The following is a 13,535-nucleotide window of genomic DNA, read 5'->3' on the forward strand; positions in this document are numbered from 1 at the left end:
GTTTCCTGGGCCATGGCATTAAAGGTTATTGCAAAGGCCATCATGTAGTTACACCAATCAGACTCAAGGCTCAAAATGCATTATTCCATTTAAAGCTTTGTTCGTGATGCATCAAACATTTTTGTCAATTTAAAAGTACCTAGGCTATTACAGGAAATTCTACTTTACCAGTTATGTAGATGAAATTACCACAAATAAAAGGAACTGAAAGTATTAGATATTACCTCTAATTAGACACCATATCCTGTGGCCAACTGCTGTCTTCCATGGCAGTAGAGAAATGGTTGATACAGCATTGCCATCTGCTGGTAAAAAAACATTATTACACTGTTGTTGTATCAATTCTTAATACATGATAAGCAATGGAGGTTTTATGGAAGGTGGACAATAAGCCTGTGTCGAGAGGCTTATCGAGGGATTTAATTTCAAATTAGTGCAAATGCTTTGTATAACTTAACATAATAATCATCATAATCAGGCTTGTAAACCAGCATAATCTCCACAGATAAAAGGTTGGACAATTGATGTTGATCTCTCACTTTAGGACAAAGGTTTAGCTTTCAGTCATTCTTTTAAGTTTAAAAACTATACTACTTAATGTATTTTTTAATGTATATAACATAATATGGTATATAATAGCAATACCTGAGGATATGCTTGCATAGACAACCATCTTTTGTCACAATAAGGTGGCACATCTACACTTATACTTACACTCTGTACTGATACTTGTAGTTTAGCCATTATCACACATTATTGCCCTCTCTCCTGTCATTTAACATTTGTTATTTCATTCTATTTAGTATTTAATAACTCCAGGTCATAAGTAAACACCTTAAAACAATGTGCAAATAATTGTGTTAAGCTGGTTCTCTCAATTTGTTAACCAAAGTATACATTAAAGGTCCAAAGTGTAACTTCTGACCATAAAATGACCAGTATCACAGGTTTTATATAAAATGCTGTACATGACATTTTGTGTTTGTCACAAATGAGAATACAGATAGTATTGTATTGCTGTATTAATACTGCTGCAGTAAACAAATCTCTAACTTTAAAAACATTACATTTAGTTATTGTCTTGGTCCCGTCAGACAGTTATAGTAGCAGATTCATTGTTTTTCATTGTTTTTTAATAATGGTGGTAACTACTGGTTTACATTTCCATTACAACATTGGCTAAAAGGTCATTTAATACCTAAAAGGTATGTGATATAGCCTAATATTAAATCCTGTTCATTCAAGCTATACATAAGCAAAATAAAACAAACGTTATACAGAATTTTCATACCTCGTGTATATTTTCATATATTCAACTTGGGGATATACACTATGATTTAAAATAAAGTTTAGTGTATGTTAAAACTTCTCGTCCGTCCAACTTACATTTAAAACGTCGTCCCTGCAGGTTAAAGAGGTTAAAAAAAATCATAACAAAAAAAAAAAAAGCCCGCTTGGGACTTTAGGCGACAAGGAAAATAGCCCCCGCCCTCATCGTTACGCCGTTGAATGTGAGTGGCTGAGAACGTCTGCAATTGAATGCCAATTGGCAATCAATCACTGTCAATCATTTTAGAGGCGTGTCCTTTCAAGCGTCGTTAGGGGAAGCACAGCTAGTCCCCACAGTTCACACACCCAGTGTCACCCAGTCCGGTCTCCTCCACACATCTACTGACAAAAAAAAACAAACTCCCCCCAAAAAAACAGACGGTGTGCAGAGGACCGGCAGCAGGTGAAATGGACGAACCTTCGGAACAAATGAGGCCCCTCTTGAGAACAGTAAGTACCCGCCCACCACAGTTAACCGTTGGCCCACCATTATATTGGTATGGCTCTTTGTCCGTGCTTGCCCCCTTGTTTGCCAAGCAGCCGTGGAAGTACGAGGGATGCTTGGGAGTCAGACTCTGTGAGGCACCATCCGGCGGCCGCTATTGTTAGCCGGCTTCTACTTCTGACACGTGGCATGGGTACAAGTTGTGTTCCAGGTCTCTTGTTAAAGTCAGCGTTCTCTTTGAATATAAATATATTTTTAAATGTATTTCCCTGGTCAGTTTTTTTAAGTCGGCGGTTCACCTTCATTTTTTTTTCAGTTAGTACTTGCTAATGTTAATGAATTAGCCGGGCACGAGCAAGAGAAGCCCGGACAGAGGCGTTACTGCCGTTAGTAACCGTAGTTACTTCCATTCACGACCCGTTAGCGTACAAGTCTGGACACTATTGTATTTTCAAACACGAAACGTAACGTTACACACAGCCTGTGTTGGATATTATAAACCTTCGGTGTTGTCTGAGTGAGTCTCAGTCTGTAACGCCTGTAATTAATGAGCGGCTCGTACCGGCTTTCTAACATTTTCCCCTCGCGTTCAACAGGTCTACACGTCCGTTACTCGATAACGTGTCCCGGCTTCTCAGTGGATAAGATCTGCGGGTGCATTTACAGAAATAAAAGGGCATCATTTGCATCTCAAATGCGCCCAAAATAGATTCTTGTGTGACATTTCCAAGTGAGGAAATGCTCCTAATTTTACTGTGAAAGCGAGAGCAAAAAACTAAACATGGTACTGGAAGGCAATTTATTGTGCACACTGCCAGACATGTGTTTTACAGTAGTTTACATCTACCAAACTCTCCTCAGTGTGACGTTTTAACAGACTTGTGGGTGTGGGTAGAGACCCACATCCTGTCTGCTGGGTGTAACTTTACAGTCACAGATGGGATGATGAGCATCAAACAACAGGGTGACGTTTACAAGCCCCAAAAAAAGAAAGTGGCTGCAGTGCTAAGTTTAAAATGCTGTCTGACATCAATGCTGGTCTATGGTTATGGTATGGTGTATGGTATGGATGTCCACTACTATGTTTGTGTGTGCATGTAATATGTGCTTGCGCATGAGGAAACATGACCCCCTGGCTGCAGAATGAAAAGGAGTTGGTGGATAAGTGTGCGTCTTTCCCGGACGTGGAAGTCACAGTGACCTTTCAGACTGTAATTCAACTGCTCCATGCTTAATAATGGCCAAATTACCAGCCTAAGTAACCCTGCACACGCACATCCCAAACAACGCACGACTGTTGAGCTTGGAGTTGAGACATTCAGACTAGTGTGTGCAAAAACATGAGTCTGGTTTTCAACAAGAAACTCTTGTTATTTTCAGGCTTTGGTGGTTGACTAATGCTCTTGTTATAGGGGCCTTTTAAAAATGTCACGATCAAAGTGAAATTGTCACTGACCTAAAAAAAACGCGTGTGAACAGTGAGAATCTCACCTAGAAAGTGTTTGAGAGTCATACTGACAGTCTTTATACCACTGATAAGCATTTCAGGCTGTTTGTGGCATCTTCTAGACGGATACATAGAACTTTAAGTGAGCTGTATTACTGTTACCAGTGTTAGAGATGAGTATAGTTTTATAGCAGAATGATTTGAATGAATTTCCTTCTTCATCTGTGTTTTGCATCTTTTTACCAGAATGGTGGCTAAATAAACGACTTAGTCTATTTTGGTGACAAAGTGCTATACCAGCAAGTAACTTTAGGTTGATAAATATGTGTTCTATTTAAAAACGGCAACAAAAAGTGGTTTAGCGATGACTTTCAAGACACAGACAGTGGAAGCTTTCATTGAATTTCACCACAGGTGTTTGCCGGCTCGCCGGGAGAAGAGTGATTCTGCTTTCCCACTACTGAAAGAGGGTTTTGGTCTAGTCAGTGTGGGCTCTATGACCTGGACTATTATTGGCTTGGGCACTTACTGCTGAAGTTAGTGAGTGTTTTATGAAGCTTACTCACTGTATGGCATCGCTTTTGAATGGGTAATTACACAGAACGAGCCTCTTTGCCAGTCTGATGGTGCTCTGTTCTGTCCAGCTATACTGTACCCAGCTATAAGCTAATGGGCGTACACAACAGCGAGCTTGTTCGTACAGTATACATTGTACCCGATCTACTTTCTGTGAGGATGAAATGTACTTTGAGAAAGTAGGGTACGATTAAACTGTACAACAAACCACAAGCTTCTAAGTGCTTTTTGAAGGCAGTCAATAAGTCCACTACATAAAATAGAAACAAACAGTCGGTGACATTGCCATGTTGTTTGTTTTTGACTCTTGTGAACAAACTGCTACTGTGTAAAGCTACAGCCTTCCGCTCGCCATCCACAGTAGCCGTGGAGGTGGGATAGATTGTCACTCATTTCCTTTAGTCACAAGGTTCAAAGCAGCAACATTTGGATCACAAACCTACTTTACTAGCTTCTAGATTACTGCAGGGAGATCTTTGATGTGAGCCCACCTGACTGTGACTAAAACACTGGCATTTTGAAGCTTGTGTGTGTGTGTGTGTGTGTGTGTGTGTGTGTGTGTGTGTGCAGAACAACGCCCTAAAGGTCATTTGGTGAATGTAAAAGACAGAAAAGCAGATCAAAGGGACCAAGATTGCGTTAATCTAAATAGCATTATGCCTCCATGTGTACAGAGAGGATTTAAAAGTGCATCCAATTCCAGGAAAGCTCATCAACCCCATTATCCTGCTAAGTGTGGTCTGAATCTTGATGGTCGTCTGTAATGGTTTTCTGTTGGGTGGTGATGCAGACTGGGATGGATAATGGATCTAAGACACTGAGAAGCTAATCTTTGTTCCATAAGCCTCTTTCTTGTGTGTTAACAGCGGGAGGTGCACACGCTGCCCAGTACCAGGAAAAAACTCTCTTACAAGTGGAAATTATTGGGTGGCTGACTGTACGTATGGATGGCTACGTGTAAAGCCGACACAGTTGGTCAGTTGACGAGTTGAATCAGACATTCACACTCACTTCACACGGAGTGTAACACTATGAGCGTCATCCAGGAAACACTGTCTGCAAATGTGCGCTGTTCTCCCCATATTTAAGTATCCCCCCCCCCCCCCCCCCTCAATGATGACCAGCTCTTCACCCCGCCTTTGAGTGTTTGGAACAGCTATGAACATTTCTCACTTCTGACGTAATCTGACAGCACGTCATACAAACCAGTTGTAGTGTAGCACAACTTGGCCCTTCCTGTCTTGAACACTGTCATGTGGTTTGCATTACAAGCAATGTTATTGAAGTAATTAGAGTTAGGAATGCATTTGCTTTGGAGGCAGCATATTTTTTGGCGGTTTGCTGTTGTTGTCTGTGGCAAACCAGTGCAGAGAATGTAACATACAGTACAGCTTCTTACCCATTGAAGTTGTACATCATTATTCATTCATTATACTTTGTATAGTACAACCTCTATTTGAGATTTAGTTAACTTAGGCAGCGCTGCAAACCATTCCAAGAAACAGCTCATGTACTCATCAGTTTTGGATCTGGATGTATGTAACGTTGAGAATATGAGTGATTAGTTATTCATATTGTTTGTCGTGAAACTGAAAACACACAAGCCGGGATTTAACTGAATCATTTGGGGTTTTTGGACTGTTGGTGGTCTGGAGGGAGGAAAATCTTTTTGGAGACGTCACCTGTGACAGGCCTTTTTCTTCCTTTTATTTATTTGTTCTTTTTTGTGTAGACCAAACAATATTTGATAAATCTAGAAAATTCTTGACAAACTAGTCAACAATACAAATAAAAATGACTTGCAGTCCTAGTATGAAGTTAAAGCTTGAAATCCTTAATCACTTCAACATTTTATTATGAGAACAATAGTTTGCTGCACGGTTCTCTTTGTTAAGTCTGCAGAAGGTTTCAGGTCATTCAGTCAAATCTTCCCGATTCCTCAGTTCCGCCTTTAGATGTCACTCTTTCGGTTTAATGTCATACACACTTTACATCCCTCATGACCAGAGAGCGTATTAGTCTGAGGATTGGTTTCACCTAGCATCTTTATGATTTTGTGGTTCGTCTACTCGGAACTGACTGGCACTGTTACGAATGCCATGTCTACAGGGTATATCTGGACTGGACAGGGATCCGCAGTGTCTCCTTGTATTAAATATTATTTAGTGCTTAAGTTTCAGGGGTATGTTCTTTTTGCCCTACTCATATGACAGTTCTTGTTATGGCCCGGAGACAAATGACCCACAGTTCTGTAAAATTACAGGTTGTTGACTGACATGTCAGACCTTCAGGCTACAATGAGGACTCCAAAGTCAAAGGCGCAGAGGCATCTGGAATCTTAATGAATACTATTCAATTCATTGCACCCTTTAAGGAATGACACGTGTGCTTGTTTCTATTTATCCGTGTTGGGGGTGGGTCTTCATTTGTGACCTGAATACCTCAGCGGGTGAGCATTTGAATGTCCTCCAAGGGTGTGTGTGTGTGTGTGTGTGTGTGTGTGTTTTTAGGCTCTTGGCTGGTCACATGAAATATTCATGGTGGCATGGTGGGATTGGCTGCCGAGCAAAGAGCGGGCTGACAGGGTAGAGCGGAGCACGGTGTGTTCTGAAGCTGCTCGCTCCCTCTCTCTCTCTTCTTCTCTCTGTATAAAGAGATGAGCGGGGGAAGAAGGAACAGAGTGCGACAGTGTCTATATTAGCGTTTAGCTCACAACACACACCTTCCACAACAGACAGAACCGTCGGAAAGAAGGAACTGGCTAACGACCCCGCTGCCTTTTGCTTGAATGTTTTAGTCTAAATGGACGAACAGAGCGAAGGGGAGCATGTGCTTACGGTACGTCTGGTCCTGTGTGTGATTTTGTTTGTGCCTGACTGTCATGGTGCACTTCAACAGGATCCAGTGACTGTGTGTGTGTGCAGCTTTATTGGTGTGTGTTTGTCTTTTACATTGGTTTGTCCTCTTGTGTTCTTCCATGGTAGAGTGGAGTAGTGGTCTGTGCTAATGAATGGGGCAGGTGGTCTGTACGTTTGCCCAGGCAGAAAAAAAGGTGCGAGGATGAGGGGGGGATAAGGTGAAAGACGGGATGAGAAGCTGTTGCCTTATCGGACATGCCTCTTGAAATGGAAACATTTCCTTTCTTACTACCTTAATCGCCTCCAAGGAGCAGGACTGAGAGGAAACCGACACAGACAGTTATGGCTGCTTGAAGGAGCGGGACAAGGAGAACAGGAAGGAAGAGAGGGAAGGAGTGTCAGGGAGAGGAGGATAAAAAAAATTGGTCTGCCAAGGTAGCTGAATCCAAACAAGCATGTGCATGCTGTCAACAAAGATGATGTTATTGACTGAAGTGAAATGAAATGAAATCCTTGTTTGTATTCAGAACAAGCACAAAAAATACTCTTCCCAGAGTGGGAGCACTGAACAAGGACTGCTCAAATCAGGTGCACGTATAAAGAGGAAAATATTTGACTCACAGAGAGGCGATGGTTTCCATCTTTGTGTTTATGTGTGGCTGTCTGCAAAGTGTACCTGCATACATTCAGTGGGAAGTGGTTAGCATTTGTTTTTTAACATTTCTGCTAAGGGGAAATATCTCACTATAATATTATAGTGCAGCAAGCTTCTGACTGCCTCCTTAGGTCAGCCCTGTTTAAACATAGTGAGGCTCGAGGGAGTTGAATCAGCAAAAGTCAACAAAATATAGCTGCTCAATCAAATTATATCATAATTACCTCTGTGTTTAAGTTTGTTGCCCAGCACCTGCTAAGCACTATGGCTGTATGTGCCTTCCTCAAAGACTTGTATAAGACACACAGTATCATGTAATGTAGATCACTTGACCAGCAGCCAGTTTCAATTATCCGTCCCTATTATCTTTCTGTTTTCAGACATTGTTTAATTGGTTACATAATTTAACCTCAATTGGCAGTAAATGTATGTCAATATTCTCATCCGTTATATACAATTGTGCATTTGGCAGTGTGAGCCAGAGAGATATTCAGTAATCTCAAGGGACAGGTCTCTCACTATGTAACACATCTCTTACGTCAGCCTCTATTGATTGGACCAGGTCCCAGTAAAACAAGCCTGGCAAGTAACTGAGATTAGAGGGAACCGGGCCTGTTGGCTTGTTGGGCGGCTGGTTGTTTCATTCACTGTCTGGTTGGCTGAAGAGGTGTTTGGCTGCTGCGTGGTTAAATCACTCCCACACAAACGTGCATCTAATGGAATTGAGGCTAATGTACATGTTGTCAATGAATACGAAAAATGCCAAACATTTGCTCGTTCCAGCTTCTTAAATGTGAAGACTGGCTGTTTGTCTTACATGATATTAAAAGGAATATTTGTGAGGTATGAACCCTCGGTCAGACTTTTTACAATTTAGTGTTTTATTGAGAAGAAAGATCACAAGTTCCCTGTGGAAGGTCTTCATAGTGCTACATATGGAGTGTTTTTTTTCTACGTGTGGGTCCCTTTTTAGTTTGTTTCATGCACTTGCAATAGGACATGGCAGACGGGATGCATATTCCTGCCAATGGTGTCACACTGTTCGGCTGATCTACAGGTGACAGTAATGTGCCAAGATATGCAGCAACATGCTGAAAAATGATGGAGAGAACAAGACCGCTTTCTCTGAAACACGTAATACGTAATTGCTGTCAGATTGTAACTTTTAAGATCATTTGGTTTGAGCTTCAGTGTTCAGTGAAGAAGGAAATGCATTCATCTTATTTGTTTCACCTCCTCGTGGATTTACACAATGCATTTTGGTGAGCAACAGTGAATGTAAACACAGCTTAGGTTTGTTTACAAGAAAACTCCACAGGGCATCTTTAACCTAATATTCATTAGTTGCCCTAAAAAAAGACAGAACATTACTTTTTGGAGGCACAGGTGTTAATTCAACCCTCTGGTAATTATTGAGGCACTAGTGTGAAGTACTGTTAAACATAAACAAAAACATGAAATCATTTGCATGCACCATAGCATTAGATGTTATGTTCATGCTTTGATGGCCACACCTCTGTATACATGCATTAACAATCCTTACATAAAGTTCGATGGTGGGTTCAAATGGAGTGTTTTCCTTGCTATTGGATGAACACATGCTAAGCCTTGTGTTTACTCTTAAAGGTTCATGTGAACTGTAAATCCCCAGCCCTGCATAAAACACAACACATTGGCCACCTAAGCTGCTGTAAAAGCCAGAGAAAATCCTAATGTGCGGACATACTTAACACAGTAGCCTAATGTTTGTACCAGCCCTTTATTCATCAAATAACATCATGGTGATGTTAATGTGCTTATTTCTGATTATTATAGGTTGCTACCTCAGTGTATATCTCAATGTATGTTTTTGTGGTGGAGCCCTCATATTTATAATTTAAAATCAAACAAATTAGATGATCCTCTGGTTCTGGATCTTTGGATAGTGACTTTGGATTTGTACATGCTTTTTACACTGTGTTATATTAGTCAATATTGGAATTCATTTGAACTTCTATAAATCCAAGCTACAGCTACAGCTGTAAACTATGCAAATTATAACATTTCCAATCTGTAGATTGTGTGTTTCACACACTGTTTCAAACTGACTCTTTATCTGTATAACTAAGAGCAGCTGAGGTCATGTTGGACTGTGTGCTGATTGACGTGCTTGGGGGCCAATAAGTCGGAGGATAAAAATCCCATCACTGAAAGGACAGTGTTTGATATCGGTGATGTTTTTTTTTCCTACGGATTTTCACACTTTTTTATTACTGTTGTCTGAGAACAGTAATCCCACAAGGCACCCATGTGAGAAAGAATAGAGGATGACGAGGCCTGATTGGAGAACAGAAAGCTGAGAAATGATGAACAGCGGCACTTTTTATGGTTTTGCTTTTGTTGGCACTTGGTAGGTTGCCTGCTGATGTTGCCTACCTCCCTTCGATTGTCATTTGGAACCCACTCTGTGCTCGTCCACATTTGTCCTCACTAAAGCGTACCGAGCAGAGCAAAGCCAAGCAGAGCTTATCATGCACCAGACTCCACACATGATTTCTGAACTCAGACTAGAGGTGACGTTATGTTCCCTCGTGACATCGGGGAGCTTCTGATCAGAATTCCCCACCGTGTTAGACATCTGTTTTGTCAGTTGTCGGGGACCAGAATGTGGCACATCCCATGAGTGACGTTTCTGTCATGTGGCTGAACACATTTCAGCACTGACACGCCAGGAAACACTGTGCTTACATTCAATTCCACAGAGCTTTTTGGATTAATCTCATAACCGTGGATATGTCTAAATTCAATGTTTCCATCTTTGTATGTTGATCGGTAGTTGCTATTGTGTAGTCTAGTTGATGTACTTTTGACCTGCAGGTTTGCTTATCACTCATTAATTTCAGTAATTTGGTAACACATTATAAAGTAATAATGCTCACCACGACACATGAATGATATCTCTGGATCACATAGGAAAGAAAACAGTCCTTGGCACGCATAGTCTGGCTTTATTTACTGCGTCGATGTAGCCAGACACTCATCTGCCTTCTGTCATCTGCACTCTATTGATGTCACTATGACATCTTTCCTTGCGCTCCAAGCCCTACCCACTGGTACGGCTCCTGTAGCCCCAACCACAGCTGTGCTTTGTGGGCATGATTGACCCTCCGTGGCCTGGGGGCTGCGGGTGATATACCGTGAGCTTATTTTGGACAGCTATGTGACAGGTTGCATCATGTGTTCTTAAAATGTACCAAGCAATGTGAGGTCGAGGGCACAACAGACCGCAACACGTGCATGGGTCTCACTAACAGTCGTGCATACGGATACATGATAATAGATGTTTGCAGGTGAACAGGTGTTTATACAGTGAAAGTAACAGATTTGTTGAAGTGGTATTTTAAGCAGCTTAAGATTTCATGAAGCAGGACTAGTTTAGCTTTGTGTGACCTGCTTGCTGGTTCATGTGATTCCTGCAGAATGGAAACTGTGGCCAGTAGCCAAACTCTGTACAAATACTAATAATTGATTTGTTTCAGAGGTCTTGTCCCATTTAAAGATTGGTGGTATTTATGCACCACAAGACATTTAATCTGGTTTTGACCCTGAAAAAAGACCTTTGTGTACATACCCCATTTCTGCTAGCTAGCTGCCCTCCTCCTTCCTGACAGAAAGATGCAGAGGAGGAGTGCATAGGACTACCACTGTAGACGACTTGGACTTGTGGCTACATAGTGTGGGACACCAGAGACGAGATGTTTCATTAAGTAGCCATAGCTCTGCTGTTGGATAAATGCAGTCTGTTAGTGCTTCTGCAGTCTGTCCTACAAACACCAGTCTAACCATTGTGCCTGATAAATACTGTAGAGAAACACTAGGATATATCAGCGAGTATTTCAAAATTAGCACAGCTCCACACACTCAAACCTGAGGGTCGGGGGCTGGGGCGAGGTGGCCAGCGTTGATTGTTTCATCAAAATACAGTCATATAATTTTACAGCTCAAGAAACGTGTGCAGAACATTTCAATTAAAAGCAATTACACTACACTGCAATCAGGTAGAGATGTTTATACTTCAGCAGCAGAAACACTACATATTTATCCACTGGATATATTCCATCACAAATTATCACAAAGAAACAGTCCAGTCAGTCAGTCACCCTTGGTCAGTTCTACTTGCCCTTGTTGTGCTCTGGGGGGGTTAGATGGATAGAGGGGACTCTAGTTACTGAAGATAAATTTATTTCTTGCTGCTCTTCTCCCTCTCTGCAGCTGAATTATTACCGCTCCTCATCAAGGCACTGTCAGAGAGCGACGCAGCTCATTATCATGCAAATCCACCAGCAACTGAGAAACACACACACACACACACACGCACATGCAGGCTTACAAGTGCACACACAAAAACATCACAGATGGCATCAGTCATTGTAGGTGGGGTTCTAACAAGACTATGATTATGGTAATGTGTGGAAATCTGAATGTCATTCAAGACATATTCATAGTAGTAAGGCAGCAATGTAAGAGGGAGAGCAGGGGATGGACACGCAGTGTGTGTTTTCCATCAGAATAGAATTTCACTGCGGTGAGTGGAGGTGACTGGCATGTCTGGGCTAAGACACACACAGCGTCGATATCATCCACATATCACCTGTCCTTTCAGCACAGGGCTAACATCATCACCTTTTGTCTCCACTCTTTCCTGCTTGGCAGCAGTCCCTCTCTGTGATTGGTTAAAGGAATTGAAAGGATCCTCCAATGGGGATTATGTTGCCTGAAAAGTGTTTGTACGTGAGGCAGGAGAACTGTGTGTTTGTAGTTGTTGAAATGCGGTGTGTGATCATATTGTGTGGCCTATGTAAATGACTGAATGTTTGATATGTAGTCTTTGATCATTTTGGGCTCAGTTTAAAATATGCAAAAATGTATTTGTAGTTTCATAGCTGTCAAAAAATGGACCATATGAAATTGTATCGTTATCCCCACTATCGGTTAGATTATTACTATATACTCCTTATCAGACTGGCAGTCTTTGAATGTTTTATTTCATGTCATTTCATGTATTTTTTTTTTTTGATGATTGGAGGGCTGGTGTTGGTGATGGGGTTTAGGCAGCATGGCGGATTCTGCTTTTCTCATTATTTCTGTGGTTGTGGCCTGGAGTAATATTGGTATCAGTTGCTGTATAGACCCAGTGACTTCTCCGAGCATATTTAGATCTGTTTTGGCTACACATGCAGCTGTAATTGGAGACTCTCTGTGAGTCTCTGTGGCTGCCTTAAATGTTCTGGCACTTAAAGGGATAGTTCGGTGTATTTTGAAGTGGGGTTGCATGAGGTACTTATCCATAGTCAGTACCTACAGTAGACAGCAGTCGACACGCAGGGATCCCAGCACAGAAGCAGAGTTATCCACTGCAGTCGAAAGGGTCAGTAGAAAAATGAATTTTAGCCACATAAAGAAAACAAATATCTCTTGTGTAATTATATTCAGAATATTTACTTTTACCTTGTTGTCCAACAACCCTTTCTTTAGCACTAACTGTAGAATTTCCGTAATCCTGCACGAGCCCAGCTGCACTACTGTATTACACTCGTTAAATGTGGAGGTTAAGCATGTACTGCTGATGGATGAGGCTATGGTTTGAAGCTGGGGGGTGAGAGTCCTCACAAGTATAGCAATCGTATGTCTGTGTTTGGCTACTCCGATTGTTTCAGGGCGATATAATTTGATAAGGAATATTAATAATACTTACCTGGGTGCTGTGTATTCTTGTGACGGCTTTATGTGTCCTCTAATTGGATCTTTCCATCTCTTGATGTTTCCATGACATTGATATCGGGCTAATTATTTCCACTAAGGTCATAACCTCTTCTTTAATGAGCATAGCCGGCCTCTTGACGTTGCCACGAAACTCAACCTTTATCACATGGGCCTTAACAATGAATCTATTTTCCAATGCAGACTAATTAGCTGATGGAAGGTAGCCCATAGAAACCCTCATAAAGTTCCTCGCTGCATTATTACTTCACTTGTAACGAAACCATCAGCACTTAATATGATAGTTAAACTATGTCGTTATCATTGACTTCTTCTGCCACATTAACCCTGGGTGTCAGAGGATGTCATTTTGTTCTGTATTATATTTAAACCAGACAAATGATCACAGACAACTAATCACACTTCATTATATTTTCATCCAGATCACAGTCTGGGCTTTTTTTTTTCTGGACTGCCATGTGTAAC

General features: G+C 41.4%; 1 protein-coding gene across 10 annotated transcripts in view; it reads left to right on the top strand.

Moving 5' to 3' along the window:
* The first annotated feature begins 1,610 nt into the window (after positions 1-1,610).
* Positions 1,611-13,535, top strand: part of LOC104928411 (sodium bicarbonate cotransporter 3) — a 38,609-nt gene continuing 26,684 nt past the window's right edge. For 9 of the 10 annotated variants that reach the window (XM_019264268.2, XM_019264261.2, XM_019264266.2 and 6 more), the window contains exon 1: positions 1,611-1,779. In XM_019264268.2, the coding sequence (XP_019119813.1) occupies positions 1,738-1,779 (42 nt within the window). In that variant the 5' untranslated portion in view covers positions 1,611-1,737. Of the gene's footprint in view, positions 1,780-6,416; positions 6,636-13,535 lie in introns of those variants that run through there. The other variant, XM_019264262.2, reaches the window with a different exon arrangement.

Source organism: Larimichthys crocea, chromosome XIII, assembly GCF_000972845.2.
Source record: "Larimichthys crocea isolate SSNF chromosome XIII, L_crocea_2.0, whole genome shotgun sequence".
NCBI classification, from domain to species: domain Eukaryota; kingdom Metazoa; phylum Chordata; class Actinopteri; family Sciaenidae; genus Larimichthys; species Larimichthys crocea.